This window comes from Semicossyphus pulcher, unplaced genomic scaffold (assembly GCF_022749685.1).
Source record: "Semicossyphus pulcher isolate SPU_LCO1_2020_fin unplaced genomic scaffold, fSemPul1.0.p SCAF_21, whole genome shotgun sequence".
Classification (NCBI taxonomy): domain Eukaryota; kingdom Metazoa; phylum Chordata; class Actinopteri; order Labriformes; family Labridae; genus Semicossyphus; species Semicossyphus pulcher.
The window spans coordinates 8,372,890-8,390,549 of NW_027211695.1; the positions used below are offsets into that span (position 1 = coordinate 8,372,890).

The following is a 17,660-nucleotide window of genomic DNA, read 5'->3' on the forward strand; positions in this document are numbered from 1 at the left end:
TCGATTCAAAAAAACCCAATCGCTATATGTATGAAAATATGTGAAAGTTCAGTGGAGAAGCATGTCAAAAGCAGCTAAATAGATGTATGACACAAAATGTAAAATGACTCACCTTTTCACCCTTTGTACCGGGAGGGCCCTGAAAAAAGAAGACAAAATATTTTTTAACTTTTGGACAAGACATGAAGAGGAAGAACATGACAAACTATGGTCCAAGTCAGTTATTTTGAGTCCTTCTAATGCCGTGACACATTTAAAATAAAGATCAATGCTCTATAACTGTTAAATCGATCACGTTAGCCAATAAACAGCTGCTTAACAAGGCTTAAACATGGTGAACTTAGAGGAGGTTAGAATAAAAGATTAACAAACTAACATTGTGTGCTTTTTGATTAAAATGCCCCTGTCAGAGTGGGAACCGATGCTTTATGCATTGTAGACAGCGGGGCTTATACAAACATACAATTAAAACCAAAAACAGGCCCAAATCAAGTCCATGTTTACACAGAGGAACACATCCAGCAATCTCCAGCCGAGTGTTGGCAAGCACCACGTAAAAATGTGCCCTGAACAAGAGGAACACCTCTTTTTTTTTTTTTTCCTTTCTTTTTTACACAGCAGTTTTTGTGTAGCAATTTTTGCATCCAACTTCAGTCAGTCAGCAGGCGGGGGCTCCTGGGTGGGCTCTGTGGAAGATCACGGCTGCATTAGAGGATTTGACAATGAGGTGTGCATCCGTAAGCTGCAGGCTAATGAGCACTGTTTTTATCATTCAAGATGAAGGATGGAGCCCGGTTCGCTGGACTCTTATTCTTCCTGTGAGGTTGCACTTTCGGGAAAACTATCTTTGGAAAAAATCAGTATTAGATCAGTGTCAGAAGAGTGACTAACTGACCACCCGCTTAGCAACAAGGCTACTAATCTGTATTTCATATGATGAACTATCCGTCAAATATACAGTATAAGTCAGATCAAAGTACTTTTTCAGCTTCTTAAAGGGCCAGTTCACCAGTCCTTTCATGCTACTAGGGGGGCTAATGCCATCATGGTCAGAAAAAAATGCAATTTCACTCTGTGCCTTTGGAGGACGCTATCTGCGTCTCCAATGGGCCCTGGAAAACCTCCGCCAGACTACTTAAACACGTCATCTAGCGGAGGCCAGGGAGCTCACTAAACTACACATCCTCAGTCTAGGACGCACGCCTCCAATGTCATGTCTTGTTCAAAATCGTCAGGTTTGAAATGTAGACCTGAAGATTCTTTAGAAGATCCACCGGTATATTCTCGTCGTATTTCGGATTCTGCACCGCTCTGACTCAATGCCTGCAGCGAAACGGTAGCATTTCAGTCCAGCGTCTTTCGCTGGGCCGTTCCTTTCAAAGGGAGGGGCGCAATGCACACTGGGTGTTGTAGGAATGTAGAATGGGCGAAATCACAAGCTGTTTGTACGACTTTCTCCACAGCTATGGCGCCAATTAAAAAAATTACTGCTTCTATCAACTACAGAGAACGCCAGCTTTGACTGACAGTGGCTTTTTTCCAGGGGCGAATCACTCCTTTAAAACAACTTCATATTTGTGCAGACATCTTAATCTTCTACTTCACAAGTTTGGGAAATTGTGCCTCTTGTCTGACTTTGTCATTGATTTTGCAACTGCCAAGAAAAGTCTTGTTTACCCTCCGGTAAAAAAGAACACTTTGTTCAGCTGTCACTGATACAACTGTAGTAATAGCTCAGCCTCTGCAGTGGGTACCTTTCCAGGCTGGTCAAACGTGATTTGTATCCAAAGATGTCTGACACAGAGAGAAAGGTACGCTGACACTAATCCATAGATTGAGGACATTAGTATAAGACGTGTGTTTGGAGGCTGTCCATGTGAGGCTATGGACCGGTGACCTAGAATAGCAGGCTTCCACGGCTCTGGCACACAGAGCACAGTCTAAATCTGAAATGCTTCAGAGGTAGTCCAGCAGTTTTCCTCTGCCAGTTTCCACCACACTACCTCGGGGGAAGTGAATTTCAGCCCGCTCAGCGCCTATAGATATTATTTTTGATGCTCAGTTAACTATCAGTAGATTTACATAGAGTCGTGCATGCGGTCCTGACTGGATCTGTACTCGGCCCGATGGTGTTTCATCCCATTTATTCTTTATTTTTGCTCCAACAAGCCCTGACAAAAGCTGATGGGAAATGCAGTTTTCATACACACGCCTCTTGGACCTGCTGCTTTCTTGACTTCCCATAGAAAAAAGCCACAACACACTTGTAAACACAAAATGCACCATTATGAAAACAATGTTTCCGATTGCGGTTCCCCGGGGGCCAATAACAGCCGCACCATATTGGAATCAACACGGCCTTTTATAATGATGCAGAGGCATTCCAGAGGGGCTTAATAAGTTTCCAGCATGTTCCTGAAAATGGAAGGCAGCTACAGAAAAGCAGGCTTTTTGTTAAGAAAGAAAATTGCCTTTGGACAATACGTAGCTATTGACAAGCTGTTACTGCAAACATATGAATGGCTGCAACAAAGAAACGCATAAATACACCCTGCTGCAGCTTTTGCCCAAGCCTGCTTAGGGTATTATATCTGGCACTGACAAACACAAATAGTTGGCACAACACATTATTGAGCTGAACGATTGGGCACCATAAGTTTGTGGAAAGAAATGAAAACTCTCCTTTATATGGTTCAGCATTTTCAATAAGTACAGATTGTTTCAGGGTAAGTGCAGCAACACAGGGAAAGTTGATCAAATCATTATTGAACTTTGTGAGGGAATGTCAGCGGTCAGTGGTTCCCAATGTTTTTCATGTTTAACCACATGTTAGATGTCATGTGCAACTTCCTCAAGGCAGTTCATCCATTTAGCCCAATATTGTAACTGCTTATCTTTATCTTTCAGCTAATAAGCTAACAATAGCTAAAACTGATTATCTGTTATGTTCAGGTAATGACTCTGATTAAGCATTACTTTTAGCTAGCAACTTTATAATGTATTCAGAACTATTACATAACTATCAGAACAGTTTATCCTAACTTTGAGCTAACTAATCAAACCTGTGTCCACTAATGGAAAACCAAAGCAGTTCAGTGTTTTCAGCGCTCAGCATCAGCTGTTTTTGTCGCTCTCAGTTGTGTCGGTGTCACTTCTTACTCACCGACTAATCAAAATCGAGAAGGGGCGGGACTTCCGTTATTAAACTTTGTCAACAACAATGTAGGAGAAGCTAATCCATGCGTTTTTCCGAGGGTACAATTTCCAGGTGTAGAGCTGCTGCTAACGCCAGGACACGATTAATTTCCATAGTTCTTCTTTGTTAAATTTCCGCGAATAAAAGCAAATATTAAGCACACAGAGTGACTTAAAACAGACTTAACGCTCACTACCAAGGAAGGCGGATGTGCCGCCAGACAACTTTTGTAAGTTAGCAACAATAAGCGCTGGTGAGAAGCGCTCTGAAATTCAGGCTGTGGGCGCTGCAAGCACAAAAAACGCTGCAAGTGGACACAGGCCCTTATCCATCACTTCTTGCTACTTTTTAACTTTACCTTTATTTTACCGGGAAGTCCCATTGAGATCAGATTGAGTCTGATTAAGCATCCATAAAAATCTTAGTGACGACAATCGTTTATAACTACCTAGTTTTAAAATAGATAATTTTGTTGTTTGTATCATTTCCCAAGACTGTGTGGCCGTGGCGATCACATCTTGATTGACATCTCCGGTGCAACTGACAAGCAGTGTGCTGGAGGCTTTAACTGTAGGTCTGAGTCGACGCTTAACACTATGCAGGGCTTACAATAGACAGTTACTAAATGCCTCGCCAACCACACCAAACACAGCAGTAAGCATACACGTTATGCAACTTTAGCTTGTGTGTTATCAAAGCTATAAATGTAATGCTTAATGATAGCTCTGTAAGCGTTAGCTAGTGCAGCATTGTTACGGAGCAGCTGAAAATTGACAACTGATGTGGGTGCTTAACACCAGCTGAGGACGCCAACGCTGGGTGTAAATGGTGGAATCGCGGCCATTTGACTTACAGTATTTGCTGTTATCGGTTGGTGGAATCGTAATCACGCCTCATTCAAACGTAAAGGTCAACGAAGGTCAACAGAAACTTAATGACAATATTTCGGTTTTTAACTGAAACTAATCTCTAATACTTTCAGATGCTTGCTATTATAACATAGTTTTAAGGCCAAGGATTTGGGTTCCCAGGGGCTTTATGCTAGTGATAGCCTGTAAAAATGATGTTGTGTTTAAACACCAACTTCAGATTCTCTCATAAGGCCTGTTTCACTGTATTTATCACATAACAGACTTGGTAACTACACATGTACGCAGCATATACAGGTAGATTTATACTCCACAAGTGAAGTGCTGCTTCTGACGCCCCTCACCGTATCTTCCCTAAAAACCTTCATTCATTTCACTCTTCAAACTGGTGGTAAAGCATGTGGTAATGATTTCGCTACACACTCCTGCACCTGCTCATTATACGGCCCATCATTTGCACATCACTTGGATGGACAGCACCCACTGGAGCTTTTCCAAAAGGTTTAAGCCAGTACAGTGATGGCTCTTTACAGAGACTATTAAACAGCTCTCCTGCAAAGACCATTTCAAAGGAGAGAACTGTACTACAGTAAAAACTGCAGCGGGTGTCTATTTGTCGAGCAGTCTCTGCAGCTTTGTGGTTCCACTCTGCCCCCGAGGAAGCTTTCTAATCAGCACCTGTGTATGTTTTACACATCTTTTTACTGCTTCTGCTCTGGCTCGCTTTCCAAAGCAGCCCTCTAGCAGGTGCTGCACGGCTCATCAGGCTGCTTCTGTTTGATCAAATGTGCTCACTGTGAGTTTGCAAGTTATTTTGTAGAACAGGATAAACCTTCTATAGCGCCCTCTAAATATGTATAAGTACTTATAAATGTCCAATTATGATTATGATAGTATTATCAACACTAATATAGTCTTATAAACATATATTTAATGTTAATAAGAATCTTATGGGGACTTATAAGGATCTTATTACCTATTAACTAACGCTTATTATAAGGACCTTAATATAAAGCGTTACAATAATGTTCTTTGAAGGAAAAAACATCAACATTTTGGGAAACATAGTTTATATTCTTTCTAATAGTTTCGTCGATTGAGAGCACTTCAATGTCTGTAAGGTAAATATGATGCTAGCATTAGCAGCTGGGTACCTTAGCATAGCATGTGGACTAGAAATGGGGGCACCAGTGAGGTTGCTTGGTATCCTGCAGAGACTCCCTGAATGTTACTGTGTCGGCTTGCCATTTTGAAACCTGTGTTTTTGTACATGCTGATTGGTGAGAGTTGTTTCCAGTCTGCATGCGAAGCTATGCTAACATGCTGTAGCTTCATATTTATGCTCGAACCATTTTTACCCACAAACCTCTTTAAAGATCAGCCCCTGACGGTAAGTGACTTAAAAACTCTTAAAAACAAATTCATCCTTCAGATGGGTATTGATGAACAGATTGCAGTTGCCCCAAAGCAGAATCACTGTATCCACTGATTGAAAATGACACATATCAGGTTGATGGTAAGCCTCACATCTTCTGCTGCTTAGCCCTGGGCACACTCCTGTCAAGCTTCCATCACGAGATGATCTGTAACAGAACATCCTGTGTGTATGTTATTGTCGAGTTTATGGCGGACCACTGGATCAGCATTAAGCCCTTTTTCTCTCCAGATACATGCCTAGCTTCTTATTCGGAGCCAAACCATGACCACTGTCTCCTGCGCGGGCCTGAATGAGCTGTTGGTGTAAAAAAAAAAAAAGAGGAAACCTCTGCCACCTTTGAAACAGAGTGTGGGAGAAATATGGAGAGGTCTGCAGGGAAATATAAAATGGCATAAAGGGAACTGGGGCCAAACCCGCAAGCAACACGAACATCGCCATTCAAATCTGAAAATGTAAGTTACGACACTTCATATTACAGGAAGGAGTAAATGGTGCTCAATAAAATGATCCTGGCACTGAGATGTATTTCATGTGTGTGTTATCAAGACCTGAAGATATTGCACAACTGGATTTTCATATGCTCTTTAATCGTATCTGAATTTTTTTGTATTTCATATTGCTTGTACACGTTTCTATACTTTGTGTTTTTAATCTGTGAAAGTTTCACACATTTACCTATTCCTGCTGGATGATCTGGTTTCTCTAGTTCCATATCTTCTTAGCCAAAATAACTGTTTATTTGCTTCTAAGATGCTTCTGCTGCTTTTTATGGGATCAGTTCACTCAAAATATCCGGAATTGTTCTTCAGTGCTCCGGATTCTGTGATTAGAGCTGAATCCCTAGCAATGGTCTGTTATTGAGATATAGCAGACCTCGGAATGTCGTAATTAACCAATCAGAATCAAGTATTTAACACAGCCGTGTATAAATTGTTGTAATTCATGTGACAATATAATCTTGATTCTAAACCCACTTTAACAGTATCTCAATATGATTTTCAGTGCAAGTGGTTTGTTCAGGTGTCTTTTGACCAATTTCCACCAATGACCACTTCAGATCCTTGAGATGCAGTTAAGAACTCTTTTTCCACCATGGGGCAAAGATTTTACGATCCCGGTTTCTTTCTGTCTTACATATGGACATGGACACCGATGCAGAGAAACTTGGGTAATACAATACAATGTCCTGCGTCTGCTGATTTCCCACTACTCTGCTGGTAGAAAAATTGTTGGTTCTAACCTTCAAAAAAAGGCAAAAAAAAAAAATGCATGTAGAAATGTTGAGTCATCCTCTCTTTTTTTGCCTTTGTTTGACAGGGAAAGTTAAAGAGACAAACCGTTCTTGCTCAATGCATCATTGTTCTTACACATTTTTAAAGAATGAAGCTACAGCATCACACTGAATACCCCAAAAATTATTAAATAATCTGATCACAAGATGAAAAATTGATTGAAAAACATCATTTGGGGGGCGCTGGTTTGGCTCAGTTGCTAGAGCAGGCGCCCCATGTACAGAGGTCACAGCCATCACAGACTCGACTCCCAGTCTGCCGATCATTTGGTGCATGTCAACCCCCATTCTCTCCTCCCCACATTTCCTGTCTCTGTTCAGCTGTCCTTTAAAATAAAGGCAAAAAGCCAAAACAATAATCTTTATGAAATACTTACGATCGCACACCAAATAACCAGGCAGAGTTTGCACCAGCTTACAAGCTGAAACTTCTGTCAGCATAATTTCAAATTGTCTAACAGAGAGGTCAAGACACTGAAAATCCATCCTTCATATTTAAACTCTCCTATAATTTAGTCAAAACATGAAGGATGAGAGCTTGACAGTGCTCGCCTGACTGCGAGTGGCTGGCTCGCGTCCACAGCTTTAGCCGTTGTTGACACGAGCAAAGATATCCTCGCGGGTTTGGCTGCGCGCTGCTGGTACAATCTTGTGAAACAATCCACCTAATCCAACACGATGCAGAAAGTCAGGAACAGGGGATGCATGTAACCTCTGTCTGGACTCGGCTGTATAAGTTTTCATCACAGTGACCTGTTAAATGTATCTGGGTCCAGAAAATCAATCCATCAAACGGAGCTCGTATCCCCGTTCTAGAAACGTGGGCCAACAGGCCTGGCAGCGGTTGCTGTAGCCCAAAGTGCCGGCCACATGGATTCAATCATCTCACCCCGGAGCGCTGGCATCTCCAAGAGCACAGGCCAACAACTACTGCTTTTACAGCGTCTTCTTTACGGGCATAAGGTTTTCTCACACAGCTACACAATATTAATAAACATGTGTGTACACAGGATGCTCAGCAAAGGAATCCTCCAGGCAGCGAGTGTTGACAGGGAATGAGTGGGTGCAGAGGGGGGCAGGTGAGGAGGGCTGCTCACCACAAAAGTGGGAAGAGGGCCAAAGTAAAGCAATTGAGAAGACTAAACTTTGATTTACGCACTTACACATAATAAAATAATGCATCATGTTTGCCATACATAGATATTAAAATTACTAAAACAACAGTCTGGATTAAGTTTTCCCTGGCTTACCTAAAGGAAATATTTGACATTTTGGGAAATATGGTCATTCATTTTTTTTGCTAGGAGTTAAATAAGAACATTGATACCACTCACATGGTAACTGCAGCCAGCCAGTAGCTTTAGCTTAGCAATAAAGCTTATAGTAAGGGGAAACAGCTAAGCTGGCTTTGTCTATGTAGTAAAGTCTGTCTACAGGTGCATCTAAGACAAGGCTACTTACTGCCAACAGTAGTGTGCTAGCTAACGTTAGCCTCTGGGCTAGATTGTTTCACGTTGGCTGGAACCACCATCCCTGTTGATAAATCATCCAGATTTGTAATCCTAAATTTCAAACATATTTGCAATATCGAGACACCTCAAATGAGTCTTTGAGCCATTCAGGAGGTTTATGACTGGATCTATAAAATCCTCACATTACCAGATAATCTGGACTAAACGTTGGTTCCCATGGGTCCAACCAGATTCCTTCAGTTGGGCACAAGGCACCACGATCCTGCTGTTGTCTAAGCCCAGCCTAAAGCTTAATGATTAACCCATCTAGCACATAGCCCCTAGGACACTTTAATTAACTGTGGTAACTAGAGAGCAGGCTGTCAGCTTCCAATCTTAATGCTAAGCTATGCTAGGCTAACCATAAGCTGCTAGTAGCTTCACATATAACAAACAGACTTGAGTGTGGTATCAATCTTCTCGTCTCGGTCACTGGGGAAAGAGAACTAATTAAGTCTCTTACTTTGAATATCTACCTCCATTTAAGTGTTTTTAGGAGTGATGAATATTGCACTATAAAAAGAAACTGCATTCGTTCTCTTGCAAGATTTCCCATAATTTCTCTACCTAGCAAAGGTGAAACACATCTGGATACACAAATGTAGTGAACTGCACAAATGCCAGAGTGGAAATAGTGGTAAGGCAATCTCAAAGTGCACATTCAGCCATTTGCAGCAATAACCTGTGGGCACCACTGGAAGTGAAATCTACTCAGTTTCAAACTTACACAAACCTGAAACAGCGTGAAACACTTCCAGTAAAAACATATATCTATATGAGCACCTCCATCTGTTAGTTCTAGATGGGAACCCTCAATCATATTACCCCAGGCCCCGGGGGAACTTTTTTTTCAAGGCGGGGAACTAATAGAGGACAGGGATGTGAGTAATCAGAGCAGAATGGGCAGGAGCGGACGACCACAAGTGGCTGGTGCTCGTCGGGGGAATCTGGACGCAGAGGTTAGGCAGGGATAGGAAAACCGCACTGGAAAACTGACTTGGGAATGGCATCTGGTTCCCATATCCTCAGTGTATCACAATTAGCCGGCATAAAATGACTTTAATGTGTGCGTATGTGTTGGTGAGCGTGTGTGAGAAGGGACGCTGTGAACTGAGGAAAGTGAAACTGATAGTGTGACTGGTTATAGGTGTGTGTGTCAAAATGTAGTTCAAGCACGGAGCAGATTCTAACTCAAAATCTCATTCGGGGAAGGTCTCATTATTCCTGAGGATGGGAAACATTTAAGCAGCTTTAACCAAATTGTAGGCATAAAAAGCCAAACACCGTAGCCAAAAGATTTTCTGTGCAATACGTAGGCAAATTTCTGACCCGCAGAGTTCTTGTCATGGATGTGAAATGTTGAATAAGAGACAAAATTCCAGTTGGAAAAGTATTTCTTTCACTTCTCTGTTGAGTCAATTAGAACCACAACGTGACAGCTCTACATTTCTCATCATCTGATGTTTTCAGTTGGAGGAAAATTCCTCTGAATCACAAAGCCTTTTCTTTAACTGCGAGCGCTGCTTTCAAGCTGTGCTAATTATGCTAGCATGCTAAGGTAGTGACAGTGTGAATATCCAGCCGCTCAGCCACATAAAGTGCACTATTGACTGCTTTAAATCACTGCGAGTACACCTCCCGTTTCGAGTGCTGCCTCTCTACGTTTGCTCACAGACACGTGCTTCTAATGGGAACAGCATGAGGAGAGTGGCGACAACAGAAAGGTCAAACTCTTAATGTTGTCACATCCAGTGACAGTCCGCCTCCTCAGGCACCAACACCCTTATGAGCCAAAATTAAGGCTGTCGTGTCAGATAGATCTACGTGCAGCTCTCCTTGCCGTGCCAAAGCCTTTGTGTTCCTGTGCTGATGCTCTCAGCTCGAATGTGAAACTGTTAATTGGCATTCTCTGTTTGAACTTGCAACAAATCTGTAAATGAACACAACTTGGAAGCAGGCAGGGCCTCCTTCAAATCCGACTAAAGTTTCACTGTAGTTAAACTGGCACCTTCTCTACTTACGCAGGGCGAAAGTGATCAAAGTCCAGCTGGAATATGTTTTATTAACAGGTGTGGAGCTGCGGTGCACAGCAGATGAAGGATGAAGGGTGGAAGGGCGCCTGAGCTCCTCTGATTCACCCCAACTTTGCCTCTAATCCGTGTAGCGCAGCTGCATAATTCATACGTTGTGACAGATCTTCCTCGACCTACGTCCCTGGAATCTCAGCAGCGAGGTGGAGACTACTTGTCAACCACACGTACAGATGCAACCGGCTTTATTTACCTCATTTCAAACATGACTGAACTCTTGTAAGGGCTCCTGGGCTGTGCTGTAACCGGCCTGGCTTGAGAATGCAGTGTGGTGCAGAGGCATGCTCAGCAGGCCGGAGTGGGTTTGAAATTCCCAATATTGTATCATTTTCAAATATTTCGCCTTCCTTCTAACCAGATTTCAAAACAGGAGAGTTTATTTCGCTGTCTGTATAATTTTAATTTACTATGGCATTCAGCCTGTGTTTAAAAAGTACAGTCGGCGTGTGGTGTTGGTGGGTGCACGAGTGCAGCCTCGGGGATGGTGTTTTATGCTTGATTGGTGCTAAATGGCGTGCGCACACAGCGGTGGGTGTTTGGGGTTGATGTTTTGACACGGACCGCCCTTGAGGAGCCGCAGAATGATGAGAAAGGAAGATGAAAAATGAGAAGCGAAGAGCCTAAGCTGTTATTTCACGGACTTTACTAACCTTTGCGTCGAGTAAAAGGCTTTTCTCTGGTAGCAGTGGCAAGAGGAGGCAAACTTGTAAATACTTTTACAGTTTAAAAATCGCCTCTACCCATTTCTGTAACGTGCTAGCTTAATATTTAGACACTGAAAGGCTTAAGCAGTGGAAAAGGAAGGAAATGACAACAAAGCAAATCACTTTTCCAAGCCGAAACGCCGATCATGAGCCGCGACTGAGGCTCTCTCCTGATGACTTTCAATCGAGGAGACCCTCTCTCTTTCCGTCTCTGAAAGCGCAGGTCCCGGTCCGTTCATCAGCGGCTCAGTCACGATAAAGTCACAGAGGTCTGTGATGGTTTAAGCAGCGGTTGGTTTATTTGGCTCCGAGGGCTGTGTACAATTTACGCAGTGTTTGCTGAGTTATGGAGGGAGCTGTTGAATATTCATAGCGACGTGTCCCCTGCCATCCCCCGGGTGGGCATACCGAATGAAAAACCCACATGCGATCGCTTACAAGTCTGTTTTCAGGAATTGGCACAGGAGTTTTATATTTGGGGAACAGATTTGGTGACCATCGGGTGAGTCATTGTCAGATCGTAGCATTTTTTTGTCTGCTTTTAGAAATGCAGTCAGTCAGCCACACTTCAGCTTTTTTTGGTCTGTGCTGTAAATTATAGCCTTTATTTGTTTAGTGCAGTTCTTCTTGGACCTGGTTGCTTTGCAACAGTAAATATTGGCCCCCGACCAAACATTCACAGCACTTCTGCTACCGATAATGACTTCATCAGAGAGTGATTTGCAGGCCACTGGATTTATGTCACACTGAAGGAACAATCCAGCGTTTCCGAACACTCCTTGTTCTTTGGTCTGCTCTTCTCAGTATGAGTTTATTCGTCAGATGGCTGAGACACGAGACCACCTGCACTTACTTACGTCCCAGAACCCCAGGAGCGAGTGCCTGAGAAGGCTCCGAGGATTAACTTACAACTTTTACAGCTCAGCCGACGCACGCTATTATACCTATTCAATCACACTTGCCTCTAGACTATAAATAATTTTAACAGAGCACACAAATACAGCTCAACGCTTGACCTGGTTATATTGAGAACTGTCACAAACCCCCGGTGTGTGCGTGTGTGTATGGGTTTGTCTTCATCTTTGGGGGAAGTCTGAAGTTTTCCATCTGTGATCAGCCAGCGGCGTAATGAGGTGAGATAATCTATTCGGGTGCAGGGAGCTGGCAGGGATGGAGGGCTGGTAGCGGGGATATTACAAACCAGACTGCCCAAATGACAGGGAAGAGGCTCCGTATTAGGGGGCAGCACAGATCAAGTGATTATTTTAATAATAGAGTTGGTCTGTGAGGTAAAGCTGAGATTTCTGGTAGCAAATATGTCATAATCAGATGTCTATTACAACGCACATCATTTAAAGCTTTAAACATATTTACAGCTCAATCATACTTTGAGGAATAGTTTGACATTTTGGGAAGAATGTTTTTTTGCAAGAGTGTATGTTTCCAAAACTACTTAGCTTAGCATAAACACTGGGGAAAAAACAGGGGAAAAAGCTAGCCTGGCTCTCCAGGGATAATGCAATCCAGTTACTAGTACCTCTTAAAGTCCCTTGACATGTTATTTCTTGTTTTATTCATACAGAAGTGTAAATACAATATTCTCTGGTTTGACACTGGAAGGACTGGAAGTAGATGGGAAAAAGGAGGGAGTTTGGGGTGTGCTGAAGTTAAAACAAAGTGTGAGTGTAAATAAAACACCCATAGCATGGTGTGGAGAGAGCTGTTCTTGCTGCTAAGCTAAGCTAACCAGATTTTAAAATGCTGGTAGATGGACTATTGGTACCTTTGGAAAAAACTGACTTGGACCAGACGCCAATCAAATGCATCGCATCAAAAACAGGCTAATCAGATCAAAGTGTCATGCATCGTGTCAAACAGCGGTGCCGGTTGATTTTCACTGAGTCCGAAGCGAAGAAGGAGAGCTGCATATGCTAACCCGACACATAACGTGAGTGAACCATGAATGGGACAGAAGAGAGTTCAGAGGAAACACCACCTTTGACACCCAGAAACAGCCGTTAGAGTGCTCTCTTCAAAGCCACCAGACTCCATTAACAAAAACAGTAATTTAACCTCGCAGAACACGTGACTTGCTCGTCGACCGTTGCCTCGTTACACGTCGTAACACACGTTAGTTCTGAACCAAACTAACGCTTTAAAACACCACACAACAACACAAACAAACAAACCGATCGAGGCCGCGGTGGACAATCAGCAACTCCCATGTTATGCGAGGTAAAATTACTGTTTTTGTCAATGGAATCTGGTGGCTTTAAAGAGAGCTGTATAACTGCTGTTTGTGGTTTAACAAAGGATCTTACTCTTTGACAAAAGTTCCATCTCTCATCATTTTGACACTAAAACATGTAAACAAAGGGCCCAGGTTTGAAAACAACAGAATTTCATTTCATTTCATTTGCGTAGGATGCATGTGTAAGGTAACCATGGCAACATTTGTTGTCGGGAAAGTAACTAAGGAACTTTTACTTTTTAAATGAGCTACTTTTTACTTTTTACACAAGTACTTCTAATTGAGTAGAATATTTCAGTACTCTTTTCACCTCTGGAACCAGGATAGCAGCTTCCTCCTGTTTGCTGCGTTCATGCTAAGCTAAGCTAACCAGCTGCTGGTTGTTCTTCTCTCAGTTCTTCTGTGACCTTTTGATTCCCTTTCATATAAAATGATGTTGAAGTCAAACAGTAAACACATTTCAGTTTGACTGCATCATGGAGTTGTTTGAACAGTTGGAGTTTTTACCTTCCCATGGCTATCACAGTAGGAGAAGATGTGAAGCAGGCATACTTACAGGAGGTCCTGAAAGAGGAAGGAAAAACAGTCGGTTAGAATGTTTTCAATCAGCGATCAAACAGACTCAAATCATCAATGTTCCACTCAAACCACATAACCAAATAACTAGGAAATAAATACCCTTTGCTGAGAGCAATTTCTCTGGGAAGGAACATTTTGTAAAGATGCATCTCTTCCATGATGCATTCACTGACTATGCAGAAAGTCCTAAACGTATTTCAACCAGAACAAAAGCGACACAAGATTCCTATCTATCTGCTTTCTATGCGCTTAGTCCAACAATGGCCACCAGGCTTAATGATCACATTTAACATTGTAAGTGGCTCTAATTTCACTACTACAAGGGGTTGCGAGCTTGTTAAAAAATACCCCCACGTTTTTGTGAGGTGACACTCGTCTTTTTCCCAATTACTGCTGCTCAAAGCGCCGTGTGCCAACGCTCTTCAGAACCCTGCAAATGATGTTAGGTCTTTAGGTTCTTATTAAAAAGGTACCCAGCTGCTTTAACCCTTAAAAAAAAGGCGATTACTTTTTTTTCCTTTACAAGTCCAACGTCCTTGAACTGTTCTTCTTCATGACCAGGGGAAAGTGCAAATGGCTGCAGCAGCTGGAGCGTTTAAGGAGCCGTGTGTTTGAGGCTCGCCGGGCTGCACTTCTGTAGCCTTGTTTTATGGATCGTTGGGTTACAGTAGACCACTTAGCTTTTAATAAACCTGCTCCACTGTGTGTTTTTCGACATGTCCCACTGTGTCCAATTCACGGTACAAAGTTTTCAGCAATTATGGGATAGAAATGTGAAACACGCTTCAAAGCACCTCAAAGGTATAAGCCTTCAAATACTTAAATTTGATGGGCTCAGTAAGACCAAAAGCATTATTTGCTGTAATATAACACATGTTAAATGAAGTAGTCTGTGACATAATGTGAAATAATCAGCTTCAGTCGCTCAGGCTGAGTTTCACTTTCTGTTCTCACACTGGCTGCACCAGTCATTTCCACAGTTTGTCACCCTCAAGCTTCTGCTAACCAGAGTCACCAGTGATGCAAAGGTTACTGAGCTCACTGGACGGGCACTGTGTCGAGTGTGTGATTGCTCACATGATTGGGAGAGTTGTTATATTGCTCAAAGGTGACATTAAAGTTGCAGGGAAGCTGCAAAGAGGCTTTTAAAGTCCCATTTTTGAGGAAGATTCAGGCAATTCCTGCAGAGAGAGCTGCTTTTCTTTATACTTTATGCACCGCTTTAAAGGGCCAGTTCACAGATTTTCAACCTCAGTCCTATCATCGGGAGCTAATGCTATCATGGTAGGAACAAAATGCAGTTTCGCTCTGTGCCTCTGTGACGGTATCCGCTTCTCCAATGGGCCCTGGAAAACCTCCCCCAGACTACGTAAAACGGGTCATCTGGCGGAGGCCAGGGAGCTCGCTAAACGACACTTCCTGAACCCAGGACGCCCGCCTCTGATGTCATGTCTCGTTCAAAATCATCAGGTTTGAAATGTAGACTGCAGACCTGAAGATTTTTTAGACGATCCACCGGTATATTCTCGTCGTATTCTGTACCGCTCTGAGCCATTGTCTGCAGCGATCAATGTCCTTGACTGGAAAACAGTAGTATTTCACTCCAGCATCTCTCTCTGGGCCCTTCCTTTCAGAGGGAGAGGCGCAATGCATGCTGGGTGTTGCAGGAATGTAGAACGGGCCAAACCCCGAGCTGTTTGTACAACTTTCTCCACAGCTATGGCGCCAATTTCTAATATTATTGCTTCTATCGATTACAGAGAACACCAGCTTTGACTGACAGTGGCTTTTTCCAGGAGCGAACTGCTCCTTTAAAGTTACAGTCTCAAATATTTCTATGGCTAGATTCCTCCCTTTGTAAAGTTGTATCTGTAGTCATCCATCTTTTCTTTGTCTGATCAGCCGTAGTAGATTACCGAAGTGCAGCCGCTTAGCTCCGCCTACCCTCTCTGGCAGACCAACCACTGCTGGGTGATGGAAAACGCGTCACTAACTGGGCACCACTTGTGAAACACCCAGTCCATAATAAAACTATATACCGCAAATGCAAAGGCTTTCATCAGTGGGACATAGGCTCAATCACTATTGTGTAACCTCATTCGGCGATAGACAGTGACTTAACAGATGTTTATTTACATGAAAATGTTTGAGATTGTATCTTTAAGGTTAAATTGCTCAACCTGCACAACTTGAGAATCAGTTCCTCCTTCAGTGAAGGCAGGTACAGATTATTCACATAAGGAAACTATGCGAGGAACTCTCTGACACTTTCCAGCACTGACCACTTGCTAGAACAGCTTGAGAGCGTGGCTTTCATCCCTAACTGTCCTGCCACACTTTTCCTTTCCATATGTTACCGGTAAACAAACGTGAGATCCTAATGAAGAGTGCCATTCATTTTTAAGGCAGAGGTAAATATCACCATGTCTTTTTCCTATTTGTTCTCCGCGTCAGCTGCAGCCCGGCGCGGGCAGAAGCCTCCCCCTCGCCTTTGTAGACAAGTAAACTGCAAAAACACCTCAGCATGAATTTGTGGGGAACTTGCAGCAGCTTAGTTACTTTTGGTGAAAGCGAGTCATGAATTAAATATGTGTCCCTTCAACATCCACCAGTGTGCGCAACCTAAAAGAGGGAGGTTGGATTGGCAGAAGGCTTACAGTGCAGAATGCGGCACCGCTGTGCCCGTCAAGGACTAAGATTTTCAGACGTATAAATAATGTCTCCTAAATATTTTTTCATCCTGTGGAACTGAGTGTGACACCAAGCTCCCATAATGCAGCATGGTGCCATATTAGTTTTGAGTGCATCTGTGAGTTTCACACAGAATATTTGCTTCACTTTTTATGCTTGCAAACTTATCCAAACGGTAAATGCAGCAGAAATAACGTGTGTGTGTGTGCGTAATTATGCACAACCCCTGTGTGAGCACAGTAATTACACTCTTTGTTCGACGACTTCTGAAGCTTTGCTTTCGTAACAATTGCAGGGCTTTTGTGGAGGCTGCGCATAACCAGAGAAAAAGAAGATAAAGGCTGGTTTAAGTTCATGACAGTAATAAAACATCCTCTCTTGCAGGTGAGGGACTGTCTCAGGTAGACAAAGCAGAGCCCAACATGTCTGATGTGACAACATACCACAGCCTGGTTTAGTACAGTAATTTGGGCTATTTCACACATGGTAAGGCCTGTCATCCCAATTGTTCCCTATTGTCCTCCCTTAATAGACCACTGTGCCACTCCGGTCCAGACATTGTGACTGGGTATGATTGCTTGTTTCCAATTGCTTTGTCAAGAGGAAGCCGTTCACATTAGCTCTGGCTGAGCAGAAAGAGAAAAACAAAAACCATCTTTGCACAATGGTGCCATTTGAAGTACGCTGGCACGGTGCATGTTCGCTGGAAAGTTAAACGAAGGCTGGCGGGCTTTCAGGTCTGCAGCCAAGCGGAACATTGAACTGTTGTCTATCTGTCATTTGATTTCTCATTTTTCGTCTGCTTTGGCTTTAAAGTCGTACACTGGATAACGTTAGTGTTATGTAAATGAGAGAAAGGGAAAGGCAGAAAGCCACACTAAACTGAACAAGGGAACACGGCCACAGCTGGGTTGTAAATGAATTTGGAAAAAGAAAAAAAGATGCTTAAATAAAATACCTCGACTGATTTGATTCCTGTGACTTTAAAAAGTCATGGCTGGACTGTTTGGCTTTTCTCCCCTCACAGACAGTGTTTGTTT

General features: G+C 42.8%; 1 protein-coding gene across 1 annotated transcript in view; it reads right to left on the reverse strand.

The window, feature by feature from the left end:
- Nucleotides 1-17,660, reverse strand: part of LOC138600986 (collagen alpha-1(XXV) chain) — a 164,108-nt gene that overhangs the window by 58,197 nt on the left and 88,251 nt on the right. Inside the window, exons 4-5 of the mRNA XM_069672550.1 lie at nucleotides 13,907-13,914; nucleotides 113-139 (exon numbers count right to left, since the gene is read on the reverse strand). Of these exons, the coding sequence (XP_069528651.1) occupies nucleotides 113-139; nucleotides 13,907-13,914 (35 nt within the window). The remainder of the gene's footprint in view (nucleotides 1-112; nucleotides 140-13,906; nucleotides 13,915-17,660) is intronic.